General features: G+C 34.5%; 3 protein-coding genes across 3 annotated transcripts; all 3 read right to left on the minus strand.

The window, feature by feature from the left end:
* Nucleotides 1-7627: 7627 nt before the first annotated feature.
* LOC140860432 (uncharacterized) lies at nucleotides 7628-8794 on the minus strand. The gene is made up of 2 exons (XM_073263447.1): nucleotides 8664-8794; nucleotides 7628-8246 (listed from the first exon to the last, which is right to left on the minus strand). Exons 1-2 carry the CDS (start codon nucleotides 8792-8794, stop codon nucleotides 7628-7630), a joined length of 750 nt encoding a protein of 249 aa, XP_073119548.1.
* Nucleotides 8795-10257: 1463 nt separating this feature from the next.
* LOC140862983 (endo-1,3;1,4-beta-D-glucanase-like) lies at nucleotides 10258-12768 on the minus strand. The gene is made up of 7 exons (XM_073266045.1): nucleotides 12405-12768; nucleotides 12121-12142; nucleotides 11555-11681; nucleotides 11342-11432; nucleotides 11156-11245; nucleotides 10758-10858; nucleotides 10258-10532 (listed from the first exon to the last, which is right to left on the minus strand). The coding sequence occupies exons 1-7, from the start codon at nucleotides 12550-12552 to the stop codon at nucleotides 10392-10394; spliced, it is 720 nt and encodes a 239-aa protein (XP_073122146.1). The 5' UTR covers nucleotides 12553-12768; the 3' UTR covers nucleotides 10258-10391.
* A 293-nt stretch (nucleotides 12769-13061) lies between these two features.
* LOC140862984 (endo-1,3;1,4-beta-D-glucanase-like) lies at nucleotides 13062-15372 on the minus strand. Its single transcript, XM_073266046.1, has 7 exons — nucleotides 15000-15372; nucleotides 14780-14801; nucleotides 14287-14413; nucleotides 14070-14160; nucleotides 13882-13971; nucleotides 13481-13581; nucleotides 13062-13295 (listed from the first exon to the last, which is right to left on the minus strand). The coding sequence occupies exons 1-7, from the start codon at nucleotides 15145-15147 to the stop codon at nucleotides 13155-13157; spliced, it is 720 nt and encodes a 239-aa protein (XP_073122147.1). The 5' UTR covers nucleotides 15148-15372; the 3' UTR covers nucleotides 13062-13154.
* Nucleotides 15373-19067: the final 3695 nt, after the last annotated feature.

A 19067-nucleotide genomic window follows, 5' to 3' on the forward strand; every position in this document is an offset into this window, starting at 1 on the left:
CTAAGTTTAATGGGCTTAGAGTGAGTGATCAGCAGTCTGGACCAACCCATGAAAATTAACTAAGTCCGGAATATATATTTAATTCTTTTTTTTATGCATGAAGTTTATTTTAAGTATAAGTATATTTATTATTAAAATTAATTATATATATATTACGGACATATTTTAAGTGCATGCATACATGAAATATTTTATGATGTGTTTATGATTAAGAATTGAACATGAAAAATATTTTTATGGAAATTGAAGTGGTGTGACAGCACAGAGGTGGTTTACCACCGGCACAGAGGTAGTTTTACTACCGACATAGAAGTGGTTTTACCACTGGCACAGAGGTAGTTTACTACCAGCATAGAGGTGGATTTATCCACCGCCATGTACGATGGTTCTTAGACTGATCAGTCGGCACAGTTATTAGTCACATTCATGGATATGACCATACTCAGTTTTTATGATTATGACATGCTCAATTATGTTATGTATGATTAGTTATGATGTATGTACGACTGATGATGAATAATTTTTATGATGCATTTATTTTAAGATCATGCATGCATGTCCACGTAAGTTATATGTATTAGTATGATTATGTGATGCATTATTTTAAACCTCGTTATCAAGGATTAGACATGTTGAGCCTCTAGGCTCACTATGCTTATATGGTGCAGGTGAGTATGATGATGTCTATGTAGCTCCTACCGGTGGCGATGACGTATGAGCTCACGGAGCAGTGGACCCCGTGACCGTCGCAGTTATTTAGATTATTGCATTGAGTTTTGAAACATGATTTATTTTACTATTGTTTTCGCGTATGAGATTTTTCAGCAGTATTGTTTATAATTTTAAATTGATGCATGAAACATTTTTAAAGATTTATTTATTTAATATTTTTTTTAGGTTACTCAAGAAAAGTATGTTATTTTTATATACATATATGTATGGGCGTATATGTATAGTATTATTTTTAGTATATTAAAATAAAATAAAATAAAAAGTTTTTTTTCCGCATTTATTAGTAGTAGATGTTTCAATAGCAGAGCGCATTGGTTTCTGCTAGTGTTTCACGCAAAGGAAGGGGTGTTCAAAATGTGGAATTCACTTCCCAATTCGTTCAGCCTAGGGGCATGTAGAACGTTGGTGAGTTTTCGTTGTGTCATGTTATGTGAATTGTATAAATGTGTTTTGATAATATTTATCTTTGAAGGCACGTTTTTTGGTTGGTTGGGTTCGTCATCATTCAAATTTCATCATACACGACTCCGCTGTGTTGAGGGAACGTATGCGTCATCAAGGTGAAACACTTGACTGTGGTGTTTATGCATGCATGTGGGTAGAGTGTCTAGCTCGTGACTCAGATGAAATGTGGACATATCAAAATACTGTGAAGATGGACACCTATCGTGCAAGACTGGCTGCAAGTATTTTATGTCACGAAAGGGGAATGCTGAAAAACAACTTTGATTAACATGTATAGTCTTTGTATGCTTTTATGGTTTATGGAGATACAGTATGTAAGTATGTTTAAAAATTGTGCCCCACTTTGTCTATGGTGTAGGAGGAATACATTGATAATTCACCATTTGTGGATGTCCACTAACAACCAATGTATACTATTGTGGTATATTTTCCGAATTCCATACTTGAGAGTTGCTTGATGTGATTTATTCTAGTCTAAGACACCAATTTGTGGACTTTCACTTGGTATAATTTCACTCTTCTATAATAACACGAGACTCTGAGATCGAGCACAACTAGTAAACAATAATGGGATAATTGTCACTTAATAGAGAACAATTCGTTCTGATTGTAGGACATACATTGTGTGACATGAGGATCTCACTCTCCTATTGGAAGTGTCTTTGGATCAAAATGTCAGTTATGTAGAACAATTACATATAAATTGGGAATAATCCTCCCGAAATATGGCACAATATGATTTGTCCTTGTGAACATGCTCCAATAATTACATATAAATTGATTGTGGTGTTTTTGCATGCATGTAGGTAGAGTGTCTAGCCCGTGACTCGGCTGAGATGTGGGAATATCAGAATACAGTGAAGATGGACACATATCGTGCTCGACTGGCTGCAAGTATTTTATCACACTCCCCTAGTGTAAGTATCTTAGAATCAAAATGTCAGTTATGTAGAACAATCCAATATGAATTTGGAACCATCACCCAAGTGTTCCACTCCAATATGGTACAATACGGTGCATGACACAAGTGGAGAGGAGTGTTCAATCCTTAGAGATTGGTGGAACCATCACCCAAGTGTTCCAATTGTAGGACAAACACTTGTTTAATATGATTTTTTCTCGTCTTTAAGGACAATCATTTACTCTAATTCCACTCATTTTTAAAAATAATTCAGTGAGAGATCGAGCACAACTAGTACGCATGGATGAGATAAATATTATTTAATCGAGAACAATTCGTTCTGATTGTAGGACATACATTGTGAGCCATGAGGATTACACTTTCCTACTGAAAGTGTCTTTGGATCAAAATGTCATGTATTAGGAACAATCTTTGAATTATGAAGAATAATCTTTTTCATATGAGGAACAATAAGGCATGTCCATGTTAACATGCACCAAAATCATATAATACACTGCATGACACAAGTGGAGAGGTGTGTTCAATCCTTAGAGATTGGTGGAACCATCACCCAAGTGTTTGTCTAGTAATGTATTGTGCTCTACATTGTCTAAGGTGTAGGAGAGAGACATTGATCATGACCCAATAAGAGCACCATTTGTGGATGTCCATTGCCACCCAATGTATATAATATGGCTATATTGTCCGAAATCCAAACTCATTACTTGTTTAATATGATGTTTTCTCGTCTTTAAGGACTATCATTTACTCTAATTCCACTCATCTTTAAAAACAAGTCAGTGAGAGATCGAGCACAACTAGTACGCATGGATGGGATAAATATTATTTAATCGAAAACAATTCGTTCTGATTGTAGGACATACATTGTGGGCCATGAGGATTACACTTTCCTAGTGAAAGTGTCTTTGGATCAAAATGTCAGTTATGTAGAACAATTACATATAAATTGAGAATAATCCTCCCGAAATACGGCACAATATGATTTGTCCTTGTGAACATGCTCCAAGATTGTACAATACGCTGCATGACACAAGTGAAGAGGATATTTCAATCTATAGAGATTGGTGGAACCATCACCCAAGTGTTTGTCTTGTAATGGCTTGTGCCCCACTTTGTCTATGGTGTAGGAGGAATACATTGATAATTCACCATTTGTGGATGTCCACTAACAACCAATGTATACTATTGTGGTATATTTTTCGAATTCCAAACTTGAGAGTTGTTTGATGTGATTGTTTCTCGTCTAATACACCAATTTGTGGACTTCCACTTGGTATAATTCCACTCATCTATAATAACACGAGACTCTGAGATCGAGCACAACTAGTAAACAATAATGGGATAATCGTCACTTAATAGAGAATAATTCGTTCTGATTGTAGGACAACCATTGTGTGACATGAGGATCTCACTCTCCTATTGGAAGTGTTTTTGGATCAAAATGTCATTTATGTAGAACAATTACATATAAATTGAGAATAATCCTTCCGAAATACGGCACAATATGATTTGTTCTTGTGAACATGCTCCAAGATGGTATAATACGCTGCATGACATAAGTGAAGAGGATATTTCAATCTATAGAGATTGATGGAACCATCACCCAAGTGGTTGTCTTGTAATGGCTTGTGCCCCACTTTGTCTATGGTGTAGGAGAAATACATTGATAATTCACCATTTGTGGATGTCCACTAACAATCATTGTATACTATTGTGGTATATTTTTTGAATTCCAAACTTGAGAGTTGTTTGATGTGATTGTTTCTCGTCTAATACACCAATTTGTGGACTTCCACTTGGTATAATTTCACCCAAAAATATTATTTTGAGTTTTTTTGCCTCAAAATTTTTAGTATTTAATTTTATATAATTTTAGGAGTCCATTTTTATTCAAATTTAGCCATTTTAATGACTTTTAATTATTTTTAAAATTCCCTTAATTTGTAATTTCGGGATTTTTATATTTTTAAATTGTGTTATCAGATTTTAACTTTTATTTGAAAGATTAAGTTGTATATTTTTATATTTAAAACCTTTTTTCTATATTTAATTAACCTATATTTTAATTAAAACAAAAACCAAACCTAATCTACCCAAACCCCACAACCGATTCCCTTCACTCAGCCGCCTCACCCCACCATCTTCATCATCTTCTTCGGCCAGACATCTCCAAGGAGGTTTCATAGCCGAGTTCCTTCGAAACTTTGAGTGTTCGTCGTCCCGTCGTCCCGGAAACGTTCTACGTACGTTGCTCAATCGATTTCTTCGGTGCAAGGCATGATTTTCTTCCATTTTTCGTACCTATCAGATATTATGTTGTGTGGATTGTGTATGCATCGAAAAATTTCAAGTTTTTCAGAAAATGGTTCGGTTGTTTCGGTTTTATGCGCAAGGTTCCTTGTTTTCCTTTTTCATGTTCACGTTTTCAGGTCCACCATGGCTGGTATGGCTGATGGTCAGAGTCCTAGGTAGTGTGAGGAGGGTCTGGACCGAATGGCTCGAGTGGCTCGAGCCAAACGGCCCCAGGAAGTCGGCTGGTGCGGATCGGCCTCCCTTGGTGCACAGTCTAGGGTTTCGGGAAATGGGCTTCGGGTTCGGTGGTCCAGGCTGCATGGGTTAGGTTTAGGGGCCAGGTTCGAACCGCCCAGACGTGGGCTACGTCTGGGCGGCGGGGCTCCGGCCAGGGGCGGCCGGAGCAGGGCGGCAGCAGCCCTAGAAGGGCTGCTGCTCGCGGCCGAGGGGAGTTGAGGGTAGGGCAGTTCGGGTTTTAGGGTTTGAAGGGTCCGGGTCGGGTGGTTAGGTCCGGGTCGGGTCAGTCAAGTCTCGGGTCAAGTTAGTTGGGTCCGAGTCCGGGTTAAGTTAGTTGGGCTCGGGTATTTTTATTTTTAAGTTTTAAGTTTAATTAAAGGTTTAATGAGCCTAATTAAATCTTAAAATATTATTGGGCTCCATTTAATTATTTTGGGTTGATTTTAATTATTTGGGATTTAAATTAATTTAATTAAGTAAGTCCAATAATTTTTATGGGCTTTAGGGCCCGTGAAAGTTATTGGGCCAGTCTTTGGGCTTTTGGGCCCATTGGGCCAGAATTGGTTGTTAATGGGCTTTAATTATTTAATTGGGCTTAGAATAATTTTATTGGGATTAAACATGATAATGGGCCAGATTTAAGTAATTGGGCTTGAGAGTAGGGCCAGCAGTCCAGTACAATCCATGAGAAATTTGCATGTGTCCTGATTATATATTTAATTATTTTTATGCATTGAAGTTATTTTAATATTTATATGTTAGTAAGAAATTAAATTAAATATATATGAAGGACACACATTTTTAATTAAGTACATGCATTCATGAAATAATTTTATGCATAATTAAATGTTTAAGGTTGAGCAATAATAAAATATTTTATGTTGGAAGTTGAAGTAGTGTGACAATTTAAGGGGGATTCGTCCCCATATGTGAACTATTGAAGGGCAGTTTACTGCCAATTTAAGAGGTGATTCGTCACCGCCACGTACGTTGGTTTCCACGCTGATCAGTATTTAATGTATGATTTAAGGTTACACTACGGATACAACCATGCGATGTTAGAAAATTATTTGCTCAATAATATTTATGTAGTATGTTATTTAAGTTAATTTAAGTTATGATATGTTATGATATTTCTAAGCATGTTCATTCATGTATATGTTATGTATTAATATTTAATTGTTTTAAATTATTTTAAACCCTTGTTATGTTAGCATGTTGGGCCTCTAGGCTCACTACACTGGTATGGTGCAGGTGAGTTCGTAGAGGAGGATGTAGCTCCTACCGGCGGCGAGGACATATGAGCGGACATGCAGTGACCCCGTGACCGTGTTAGATGTCTGAGTCACATTGCATGTTTTTGATTATGTCAGCATGTTACACATTTTATATTATTTTTCAGTGGTTGTGAGTTTTGAATATTTTATTGAATATTGTCAGTGCATGCAAATTTTTAATCATTTTATTTATGCAGTACTTTTAATTAAATGTTTGACTCAGATATTTATTTTATTTAAAGAATGAAATTTTTTATTTAAGTTATTTATTTATTTATTTTAAATCTTTTTATTCTGTGCATGTATGTATGGGCATATATGTGCATATTTTATTTAGTAAGTATATATAAAAAAAAAAAAAAATTCCGCATATTTATTTATTAATTATAGAGTTAGGGTCGTTTCATGATGAGCTCCCGAAAAGAAGATGCACCTTCTTGATATGAGCAGTACATATGAAATCTTTTAAGCCCTCCTCAACTATGTAGTCCCATACCTACACAGTCTCAGAATCCCCTCTCATTCCGGCACGGGATTGGTTCATTCATGTCTCCCTCCGCCTAGAAGCCTACTAGGAGCCACTCATTTTCCGTGCAACCTCTTGGTACCGGCGATCACTCCCTGCCTCCTCAGCCCCGGGCGTCACAACAACGACCACATGTTGAGACACGTGTATTAACTTGCGATGGTATTCTCTTCGTCCTTCTGCGACCGGGCTGACTACGCACAGAAGGAGCTTGATTGTATCGGATTCAGCAACACATGACTCACTGATGTCAAAGGTTGGGATAGGATTAATATGTCCTTTGTACGCAGTGCGATACGATTCGATCTTGAAATACTTGTCACAAAAATCATACACAGACAGAGATTTTGTCTCAATGGCAGAAATGGCGTGCTTGCACGGAATCTTATTGATCTGCCAAACTCTGCATGAACAAGTCATATCCACTAAATCCACGGCAAATGACTTTTCACCATCAACAACCTCAAACTTCCAATCACACGACCGCTAAACTCTTAATGTTCGGGATTCCATATATGCGCTTACAACAGACTTTTCTTTTCTTGGACTTAATTCCTTGGTCATGAACAGAGTTGATTCACGTCGTCGGTGCATCATTTTCATTATCTGCACACGTATGTGATCAACCATAGCAACAATAGGCAGATGACGAGCTGGCCTAACCCAACTATTCCAACACTCGGCTATATTGTTATTTATAACACCCCATCTATTGCCAACAAACAATGCATTGGCTCAAATCTGTGGATCAGAATTTACAATAAACCCTCTGGCAAGTGACATTGACTCTAATATATTGTTTATATGTTGCTCGTACTCTTGAAAAGACGGAGCATACGCAACTTTCTTGAATACCGAAGACCAATGTGTTTTGTTATGTCTGGGATAACTTCTCAACACCTAAAAAGATTAATAAAAATTTAGATCCAGCTTAAAATTATCAGATAATATGAGAAATTTAAATTAAAATTGCTCAAGGATTCGTAATTTGGAATTTACCTGCTTAACGAAATTATCCACTAAATGTCTCAAACAATAAGCATGGTGACTCCCAACAAATACTTGATTCACTGCCTTGATGATACTGGGATGTCTGTCCGAGAAAAATGTGAACTCGTCGAATGGAATGCATTGATAGTAAAGGAGCACACGACTCAAATGATAACAAAACCAATCCTAGTTCGCATCATTCTCCGCATCTACTATGGCATAAGCAATTGTGAAAAGATCATCGTTCGCATCTTTCGACACAGCAACTAAGATGCATCCTTTATACTTATTCTTTATATGAGTACCATCCAAAAATATCAATGGCCTACAACCACTAACAAAACCGACGACACATGCATGAAAACAAATGAACAACCGTCTGAATTTTTTAGTCAAAGGTTCAATCTCACACTCTACAACACTACCAGGATTAGTATTTTTAACAGCATCACAATACCATCTTAATCTATCATAGCATCCTTCATCTGTGCCATGAATATCATGCATCGCCAACTCTTTACCCTTCCACACTTTGCGGTATTCTAACTCTACCCCGAAATCTCTTTGCAAGTCCATCTGCATTGTACACGGATGATAAGAGGGCTCCCCTCTTAATTTTTCTTTCACAACATTCGCTATCCAATAGGCATCGGCTCTAGGATGCCCTCTGCTACGTAGATTATTCTCACCACAATTATGTTGCAGTTTACATTTTCTGATGGCAAATAGATTGTCTCTTTTATGTTTCGAAGCATAAATTCTCCAACCGCAGCTCTTTTCACTACAAATCACAATTACATTCTCGCTGTCATTTTTTACATACATAAATGAACGTCTTGTGGCAACAGAAAAGTTTTTCAAATAATTCCTAAATTCACCAGCACCTTTGAATGTTTGTCCTACACCATGAATACAATTAATCTAGGCATCTATAGTATTGGCGCAAGGGGGCTGTTCAACCTCGTTGTCACTCTTCGACTGCGTGTCTTCCTCATAAACCCTTACAGTTTAATTTACATTTAATAAGATAAAAAAGAACAATAACCACAAAAACAAATTGATAATGACTAAAAATAAATCTTGATTTCAAGCAACTAATTGATAATTTATACAAAGCAATATACAATATTTTACCTTTAATTTTTTATATTAAATATGTTACTAAACATATCGAAATAGGAGAATGAAAATATACGTTTAATAATAAGTAAATGAATTTTACCTCCCATCATTCAAGTTGTTGAACTGTTCATTTCTTTTCTCTGCCCTCAATTCAATCGTCGTAAGCTTTACACACATATGAAGATGAATCATATTAAGGACATCATCATCATCATTCAAAGACACAAGCATCTTATGCAGTGGAGCTACGTATTGAAGCATAGTGGATTCCAGAGATATTTCTGCACATTTTTTGCTCAGACTAGAAAAAAACATCCGTCAAGCTACAACCACTGAAAATTGATATGACAAACAGCTGCTTCTTGAATTTACAGCAACCCAAAAATGAAAGATTGCAAGGACCACTTCCAGATTCCATCCTCAAATTACAAAAGGGGCATGCTCTTCAATACAGTAAATCGAAGCAATAATATATTTTTTCATCATATATTACACACAAACAGTACAAAATAACAAATTCAGAATACTAGATTTTAATTCAAATAATTTAAATCACAATATAAATGTAATAGTACTGAACTAAAACCCCAAAATTAAGAATTAAAACATTATAATCGAGAATAATACGAAATATATGCTTATATATCACAAATGCTCATGAAATGAACTGCATTCCCAGCAACAAACGTAAAAATTGATATTGGTAAGCTAGTCTGTAAAACTTCATTCTCAAACTACAAAAGGGGAATGCTCTTCAATACAATAAATCGAAGTAATAATATATTTTTTCATCATATATTACACATAAACAGTACAAAATTTCAAATTCAGAATACTAGATTTTAAGTCTACTAAATTAAATCACAGTATAAATGTAATAGTATAGAACTAAAACCCCAAAATTAAGAATTAAAACATTATAATCGAGAACAATACGAAATATAAGCTAATCTATCACAAAAACTCGTGAAATGAACTGCATTCCCAGCAACAAACGTGAAAATTGATATTAGTAAGCTAATCTGTAAAACAAACGTGATGCCCGGAAATTCAACACCACCTCTATAATCATAAAAAATCTCAAACAATTCCATCAATTCAACATTTTAAATTTGTAAGTCATACATCAAGCCGTGACAATAATTTATTCACTCCAAATTTATAAGATTTCAAATCTAAAAACTAACCTGCAAATATGTGAAAATTTCCGTTTCAGCACAAAGATGGGAAATTCCCTCAACCCACGTCAATGTAGATCTTCAACATTACCCGAGTAAACACAGATCTGCGACTTTGGTTGATGGATTAAACGTTTAAGATTGAGAGAAGAAAAGATTCGGGAGAGGAGAATCAAGAAGAAGAAACAGAGGGAAATAACGATTACAGTGGAACAATCCTGTTTTTTTTTTCATAAATCATTTTAGGGGCATTTTTGTAAACTTACCCAAATAGGGAGTTCAAACAAAGAGCAGGCTTTTATCAGGGATTGAGAACAAATAATGTCTGAAACGGGGACTGAGGATGAATTCGAGTTTACTATGAGGGATTTATCACAAATTCTCCCTAAAAATAATATTATAAATTTAAAATAGCTTTTTTTTTAAAAAAAAAAAAAAAACATAAATAATAACGATTAAATAGTGCCGTCGAGTTCGAGTTCGACTCAAGACATGCATTTGAATGATGCAGCAATATGGGCAGCTGAAGATTCCACTGATTCAAGCAAATTATTCATGAAACTGGTTCCAGGTATCCAGATAGTTCATTACAACATAGAAAAGTACACCCAACTTATATAAGTCATAAGATGCTTCGTCGAAATTTCGATTCACTTGAGATGTTTGGTGAACCAATCCAACATGTCGGAGTGAGCCTCTTCTGCACTCTTCACTGAATGCTCATCTTCTTCCTTGTACCTCACAGACCACCCATGCGCGACTCCCGGAAATATCTTCACGAAGCTGTTGATCTGCAAACAGAGATTACCATCATATACACACACAGCTACATAAACCATTCCGCACAGGTTTTTTTCTGATGGAATTAACAAGACATGGTGTACATAAAGGTAAGAAAATCATTAGGATGGATGAAACAGCACAGCAGCAGATGGAAAACAATTTTGAATTTAAATCAAGAAACTATCTGCGAGTGCGTGTAAAATTGAAATGTGTGATTCGATTGAGTCGATCACCTCAGGCTTAGCATTCAAAGCAGTTTCGAATTGTTTCACAAGCTCTGGTGGAGATAGATGGTCAGTCTCAGCTCCAAGAATCGAAAGCGGAACCTTCACTCCTGAGAATTGTTATAACATTACAACAGTTATGTAAAGACAGGAATGCGCGCTTGTGTTTCAGTAAAGTTTCACCGCGGCAGCCAGTGAAAACTACAGGCCATGCCCCCTCGTACTGTTTATCCACAAACGGATTACACAGAAGAGAGATACAAAGTGCCCACAACTTCTTATAATAATAAAATTTTCATGACTAATTTACGTAATGATGTATCTTTCGCCTTCTAGCTTGTGGCTGTTATTAACTCTTTGATTCGCTCAGGCATTTTACGTAGAAATTTGGCTCGAAAATTTAGTACCTTGAATATCTTCTACAGTTACAAGAGAAGGATGTAGCAGCACCCCTGCTTGTATATAAGCGTGCTTGGCAAGTTCCACGACCACCTTGGCTGAAACACAATAAGAACCACTCAGTTTAATTTTACAGATTCCAATGTTGAAATAAGACCAATGTTAATTCAGACAGTGAATAAGAACCGATTCACCTCCCCAACAGAAGCCTGCTGCAGCAATCTTAGTTATGCCATTGCTTTTAAGAGCTTCAATAACTGGCTTTGCATCCTCAAAGCCTTGATCCTATCAAGCCAGAGCAAAATATTTATATATGAAAACCATGATACTGCCAGATAATCAACATTTGAGTAAATTTTCAGAGGCAAAGCCGACTGATTATGCAATGGGAATAAACGATAACTCACAGTCCCGTGATCTTTAATCCAAACAGAGATAGGTCTCTCAGCATTTTCAGGAACATAAATATCTCCCCCAAAGAAATCTGGGACGACGGTATAAAATCCAGCCGCAGCAACTTTGTCCGCAAGTTTTCTTTCAAGGCAGAAAATCAATATATCATGTACGAGTGTACCGTATAGAGTTCGAGATTCTAAAAATTTACGTCACAGCATAGCTAAACGAAAGTCTATCTGCGCAAGCACATATTTCACTTAAGGTAATCAGCAGTTGTTGGAGATTCCATTGAATTCCATCATATACGCAACTGCAGGGTACTTACCACAATCCACATTTTTTTCCATCAAACGTCACTGAATTTATATCAAAATCATTTCGCTCAACCTTTTACTGGATAATGTATTTAATTTCTACGCTTATATTGCATTGCAACCCCTCGATACTCACCAATACCTCAAATTACCTTCTAATTTCCTGTATAAAAAATGGTATTTTACCACCTAAATAAAACTAAAGACACAGAAGAACATCACATCCAATAATGAGACAATCGGGTCTCAGAGAAAAGCAGCACCTCAAGTTTGGAGCCTCATAACCTGCATAAATCGACCAGCAAAATTTCAAAAGAGGGAGCAAACTTAAATAACAAAACCAAAGAAAGAAAAAAAAACACGACCTAATTAAATCAATAGTTTAAAGGATTCATTAATTGATTTCACATATATATAAATTCCAAATCAAGATCTAATTTCGGAACACAGCACAAGTGAGTCAGTGTGCGGAGACACAATCCAGGTAGAAAAACTGAAACTTTACAGTAGCCCAGGATCAAAAAAAGTTCGACGAAAGTGGATGTACCAAAAACATCGGAAATCAAGACGACGGAAAACTTGGAATCGGCAGGGCCAGTGATGTAGCAGCTGAGGCCTCCCAGTTCTTTCACTTGGCCAACTCCACTGCTGGAGCTTAGAGCTGGTGGGTTCTCACAGCACTGTTTCCCTGCCATTTTTTTTTTCCCCCCCTTTTAGAAGTCAAGTGCAAATAAACCTTCAATATCGAACGCTCTTGTGGCGGCTTTGATTTTAAAAGTCCAGAGCAAATAAATAAATAAATCTGATCGTGATGGATTTTGATTTGTAAGGAATTTCAAGCCGACAAAAACGAAAAAAAATATAATCGTCTCTCCGGTGAAGCGGGGAGGGTGAGTCACCGAGAAAACATATTATTGCATTGAAATTCAATCGGTAAATTAAATCTGATCGTGATGGATTTTGACCATATATTCTATGCATGGTCAAAATCTATCTGGTTTGAAACTCAACATTTTGAGTTAGTGAACTTTTTAAAATATAATAAAATTAATCAACCACTGTTAATTTTATGTTTAAATAAATATAATGGTAAGAATTAAATTGTGATATTTATTAATTGGGATATTTATTAATTTTAGGAGCATATATGCGTATGTTCGAATTTCAACCGTGGTGGGAAGTGAATAAGTTCGAAGGATATCTGTGCAGCTGAAAATTACACACAAACATATTACTCATAAAACTGGTCCAGAGTATGCATAGTTTGTTACAAAAAAGAATAGAAGAGTACTCCAACTTATTTAAGATATTTGGTAAACCAATCCAGCATATCGGAGTGAGCCTCTGCCGCGCTCTTCACCGAATGCTCATCTTCTTCCTTGTATCTTACAGACCATCCATGCGCGACACCGGGGAATATCTTCACGAAGCAGTTGATCTGAAAACAAAGATTACCATTATTTCATGGTTTTCGATTATAATCGGAATTGGTTTGGGTGTTGAGTGGTACACAAACCATCCATCCAACTCAGGTTTGTAAAGGCTCTTCTCTGATGGAATTGGCGAAGACAAGTTTAGAAATTTAAATCAAGAAACTATTTACAAGCGGGTGTAGTTGATTACCTCAGGTTTAGCATTCAAAGCGGTTTCGAATTGTTTCACAAGCTCTGGCGGAGACATCTGGTCGATCTCAGCTCCAAGAATCGAAAGCGGAACCTTAACTCCTGCGGATTATTTTCAAAAAATTATTCAAAGAAAAGGATAAGCAAGTATTTGTGATTCAAAGAAAAGGATAAGCAAGTACTTGTGTTTCAGCTTGGCTTCACCGCTGATAGCCAATAAAAACTATGGATCCACGTTCGATTATATTCAAGAGAGAGAAGAAGTCCCAATATATATAAACTTAAAATATCGAAAGTTTCAGGATAATTTACTAAGAAATGTAACTTTTGCCCCCCTCCCATGCCTGTTATTAGGTCTTTGATTAGCTCGCGCACTATACACCGTAACTTGAATTTTAGTACCTTGCATATCGTCCACGGTTACAAAAGAAGGATGTAGCAGCACACCAGCTTCTATATACTCGCACTTTGCAAGTTCCACAACCACCTTGGCTGAAACCAAAATAAGAGACATTCATTAGATTTTACAAATTCCAATGCTGAAATAAGAGCAATGTTAGTTTATTGACAGTGGAAAGGAACCAATTCACCTCCCCAACAGAAGCCTGCCGCAGCAATCTTCGATGTGCCATTGCTTTTAAGAGCTTCAATAACTGGCTTTGCATCCTCAAATCCTTGATCCTATCAAGCCAATACTAAATAATAAGAGATAAAATCCCCGATACTGCCGGATAATCAATATTGAAGTAAATTTTCAGAGGCCAGCTCAGCTGACTGATTATGATATGGCAATAAATGATAACTCACAGGCCCGTGATCTTTAATCCAAACAGAGATAGGTCTCTCAGCATTTTCAGGAACATAAGGATCTCCCCTGAAGAAATCTGGGACGACCGTATAAAATCCAGCTGCAGCAACCTTGTCCGCAAGTTTCCTTCAAGGCAGAAAATAGCTATATGATTTCCATACAAAGTTCAACATTTTAAATTTAAATCATAACAAGCTAAATGAATGTCTATCTGTGCAAGCAGTACTTTCAATCTAAACATAAGAATATAGTAGCATACAGTTGGTTGAATTTTCTTGAATTCATTAATATATGCAATGACAGTTTATGTTATCCTTAATTTTCCGTCAAATATCACTAAACAATCTTTTTTGCTACTTAAAACTGAATTATAAGCATAATAAAGGGTAAATCCACAAGGGGTTCTTTGTTCCCAAAAAAAAAAATCTCATTACACACAGAACAAAATCACATTCAATAACGAGATAAATGGGTAACAGAGAGAAGCAGCACCTGAAGTTAGGAGCCTCATATCCTGCATAAATCGACCAGAAAAAAAAATCAAAAGAGGGAACAAACTAAATTACAAAGCTATCATTGAAAAAGAAACAAAAACGAAATCTGAATACACAGATCGCCCACTTGTAAAATATTAAATACCCATACAATCCAAGAAGAAAAATTGAAACTTTGCAGCAGCCCACGATCAAAATTTTCAAGAAATTGCACATACCATTAACATCAGAGATTAATACCACTGAAAACTTGGAATCAGCAGGCCCAGTGATGTAGCAGTTGAGGCCTCCGAATTCTTTCACATGACCCACTCCGCTGCTGGAATCTAGGGTTGGTGGGTTCTCACAGCACTGCTTCCCTGCCATTTTTTTTTAAAAAAGAAAATTTTCCCTTCTATTCTCTTCGAGAGCAAATAAATATTTGGCTTTATACAATCGATTTTGCGATTTGGGTTGTGCAAAAAGTTTTCAAAAATCCAAAATCCGAATGGATTTTGAAATAATTACTCAGGATATTCTCCGTCGGTTGAGATAACAGTCAAGATATATATATGGTTCACGTTCATGGTTTATTCAATGATTACTCCAGCTGCAATTATAGCCCTCAGAATTCAGAACTCATATCACATGAGCTGCAATTAATAATTAATAATTGCATCAACATCTATAAAAATAAAAATAAAAAAAAAAATAAAAATAAAAAACACCATATGTAAATTTATATTCATTTTTTTTTTTGTGAGAAGAAATTTATATTCATTTAGGTCATGTGTTTTTTTTAAAAATCAAACATAAAATCCTTACGATAAGTAAATGTACCTGAGTTTTTTTATAATATAATACTAGCAAGTCATTATTGTGTGCACGAATTTTTAACATAAGTAATTATTTTAAATATATTTAATTTATTGAAATTTTTATTACATTTAAGTTATTAATTATGATTAACAAATTATTTAGTTAATTTTAAAATTTAGTAAAAATTCCTTATAAGTTTTTTTTTTTTGAATTCAAGAGTATACTTCCATTAAAATGGAAAGAAATCGATTTAATATTTAGATAATATAGATGCATGAAATGTATTTAACTTTTAAAAAAGGATGTATAAGTCTATGAATATTTATTTGGGTGGTTGTGGGCTTGGGAATTGGGAATTGGGATGACCAAAAGGTTGAGCGGATTTAACTTGTAGGATGGTATGGGCTAAATTGAGAAAATGTACCCCGCATATGGCCCAAATATGGGCTTGATACTATTAATCTTCACCCAATGACATACTTGTCATTACGTATTTTACTACGTAGTAGTATATGCCTATATAATAGATGAGTCTATATATTAATAATAATTTAGAATATCAAAATATCTAATTTCTTAATTATCTTTCTTATTTGTCGTCCCACTAAAAATCTCTAGCTCATTTCATATTTTGCTTTAAAAAAAACTACACACAAAAAAAACATTTGTTCTACACACGCAATGTGTGCGTATTTTTCACTAGTTCTAGCGACAGAAGCACACGTAATTGCGTTATGAAATAATGTATTATTTAGTAATTAAAAATTAATTATTGGTAAGATAATATAAATTTAATATGCTAATATAATCAAATTGATATTTAAGATACATACGTGCGAAACTAATCATAAAAACAAACATGATACATATTGGTTGAAGAAAATATGGAAGGGGTTAGTGGAAAAAAGAAGTTGAGAAAAGGATGGACAAAAATGGTAGAATTGGTAGATGATTTTTGGTGTGTCATAAGACACTCAACCTTTTATATAATACTAGTGTATTGATGTATACATTGTGTGCTTGTATACTATTTTTGTAATTAATTTGATTTATATTCAAATAAAAGTAATATTTGTAAAAATTATTAGGAACTAATCTGTAATTTGAAATTAAAAAAACAAAGAAAAAAAAAGTGTAATATATCACATAAGGGCCATTTTGGCAAAAAAAAAAAAAAAAGGGTGTCTAAAGAGGAGATTTTTTATATATTGGGAGAAATTATATAATAGTATAGATAAAGAATCTGCCTATGACAACATAGGACACCATCTTTTTTTGTCCAAATTGTCCTTACATGGTATATATATATTACACTTTTTTTTCTTTTTTTTTAATTTCGACATTTAATATTGCAATTTAGTCTCTCGATAATTTTTACAACTATGATATTACTCATATTTGAATATAAACCAAATTAATTAAAAAAATATTATACAACAAGTTGATTTGATCATGGGGGCACTGTATGTGGATGTAAGATCGAATTTTTCCCGTCGTATCATAATGCTAGCTAGAAGATCTAAATTTGTGGAAGCCGTTCGTGTTAAATTTGCCCCCATTTTTAGGGAAATGCTATGCTACACCGGGTGATCTTCACCTGGTGCAGCATCTGCATTTTACTGGGCATGAAGCCCACAAAAATGTGTGGACCTCATGCCCAATAAAGTGGGCCCGGATGCCTAATCAAAAGCAGTGTTGCACCGGGTGATCTTCACGCGATATAGTATAGCCCGGGCCCTCATTTTTGCGGGTGCAATGTCTCTATCTTCATGATTTCATTTGTTTGCTGCTAATACCACTTTTTGCGCTGTTTGTTATTCGTTGTTAAATTAATCATGAATTTCGTATATGCTAGACAAAAACGTGAGGTGTAATCTCCTAATCTGATGGTTGCATGCTTCGTTAGGAAAGTTCTGGATACACATTTTAGGATCTTAGGTTGTACTCGAACCTACGTTGAATTTAAATGATAAATTACAAAAATAATCTTGAATCCAATTTTTTTTTTAAGTTTTGTAATTCTATATTATCATTGAAAAGTAAAATTCAGAAAATCTCTAACAATGTCCCAAAAAATTATTTAAATTTGAAAATTATCACCATTTTACAGATAAATCAAACATTTGTTGAATTTTTCTATTGAACTCATGATGACGAATCATAACACTTGGCTTGATATTAGATATTACTACAAACGAGCTTCTTCTTAACAAAATCGCTATTTTTACAAATGTGTACAATACATTAATTATTATACTTTTTTAAAAAATCTTTATCTAGTTGAAAATTATGTGGCATCAATGAGCAAATGAATCTTACCAACTCGGACAACCTAAATGGTTCACCTAATATGTGAACAAAGATAAGCGTGAAGCCCAACGAATTTCTCGTGAAGCATTTCTTTAAAAAGGTCCAGAGAAAGGACGATAGTTATTCTCACATTAATCGTACATGATCCAAATACAAAGAACATTAAATTATAGTAATAGTAATATATAATTAAATACATATTTAATCAAGACATGATCTTGAATTTAATAAAAAGAGTTCATGGATCATGATAACTATTTCTTTTATATTTTATTAACGATTATATGAATCCAAGTCTTGATAAGTATTTCTTTATAACGTTTATTAATATAATATTTCCATATATTATTGATGTATTTGGCAACGCACATATATTTCATTGAAAAATTAATGATAGTAAGCTTGGACATTGTTTTTTATAACTTAACTGATGATCAAACCGGTTTACCTAAAAAACGGTCCAACCAATCGGACCGTTTTAATCGAAAAGTCGAACCGAAAAATCGTTTGTATAATATAATATAATAAATAATATATTTTAAATTTTAAAAACTAAAAAATATATATATTTGTCATAGTTTGAAAGCTAAATAAATATGTAAATATATTCAAAATATCAATTATAGTTATAAATTATTTAAATAATTAATTATTTAATTTTAAAAAACCAAAATTTATTAAAATAATTTTTTAATGAAATAAAAATTTCAAATAATCATGTATATATATAAAAAAATCTTAAACTTAAAGTTTTAAAAATAAAAAAAATTAAATTTTGGAAAAAAAAAATAAAAAAATTGAAAAACCGGTCCAATCAGTGGAACAGGTTTTCCGGTTATTCATCGGTCCAACCGGTTTTTCGGTTCTTGGTGGAGACACGGACCGGACTGACGACCGGTTCCCGATCGAACCGGCCGGTCCGATCTGGTTCTAAAAACACTGAGCTTGGAATTATGGTTACTTTGGGAAAAAAAAGAGAAAGATATTGTTTTGATAATAGGTCTATTATGTGATGAGCCTATTCGATTTATATTTGTAATAAAAAAAATTATTTACAAATAAATAATATTTTTTCGTGAGTCACGTTAGATCGAAAATCAGTATTTTAAAATTGACTCATAAAAACGATCTTACATAATTTTTGTGTTAAATTTATATTTATGTGCGTGTGTTTGTTT

Source organism: Henckelia pumila, chromosome 4 (genome assembly GCF_033568475.1).
Source record: "Henckelia pumila isolate YLH828 chromosome 4, ASM3356847v2, whole genome shotgun sequence".
Lineage (NCBI taxonomy): Eukaryota > Viridiplantae > Streptophyta > Magnoliopsida > Lamiales > Gesneriaceae > Henckelia > Henckelia pumila.

Bases quoted from the DNA above. Each gene is read 5' to 3' on its own strand.
- LOC140860432 (XM_073263447.1), bottom strand. From the start codon at position 8,794: ATGCTTGTGTCTTTGAATGATGATGATGATGTCCTTAATATGATTCAT. The intron at 8,247-8,663 runs GTAAAATTCATT...AAAAAATGACAG, and splicing joins AACAACTTGAATGATGGGAG to CGAGAATGTAATTGTGATTT.
- LOC140862983 (XM_073266045.1), bottom strand. From the start codon at position 12,552: ATGGCAGGGAAACAGTGCTGTGAGAACCCACCAGCTCTAAGCTCCAGC. The intron at 11,246-11,341 runs GTGAATCGGTTC...ATTGTGTTTCAG, and splicing joins AGCAGGCTTCTGTTGGGGAG to CCAAGGTGGTCGTGGAACTT. The intron at 10,859-11,155 runs GTACTAAATTTT...AACAATTCTCAG, and splicing joins AACTGTAGAAGATATTCAAG to GAGTGAAGGTTCCGCTTTCG.
- LOC140862984 (XM_073266046.1), bottom strand. From the start codon at position 15,147: ATGGCAGGGAAGCAGTGCTGTGAGAACCCACCAACCCTAGATTCCAGC. The intron at 14,802-14,999 runs GTATGTGCAATT...CGATTTATGCAG, and splicing joins ATTAATCTCTGATGTTAATG to GATATGAGGCTCCTAACTTC. The intron at 14,414-14,779 runs GTGCTGCTTCTC...TCTGCCTTGAAG, and splicing joins TATGAGGCTCCTAACTTCAG to GAAACTTGCGGACAAGGTTG.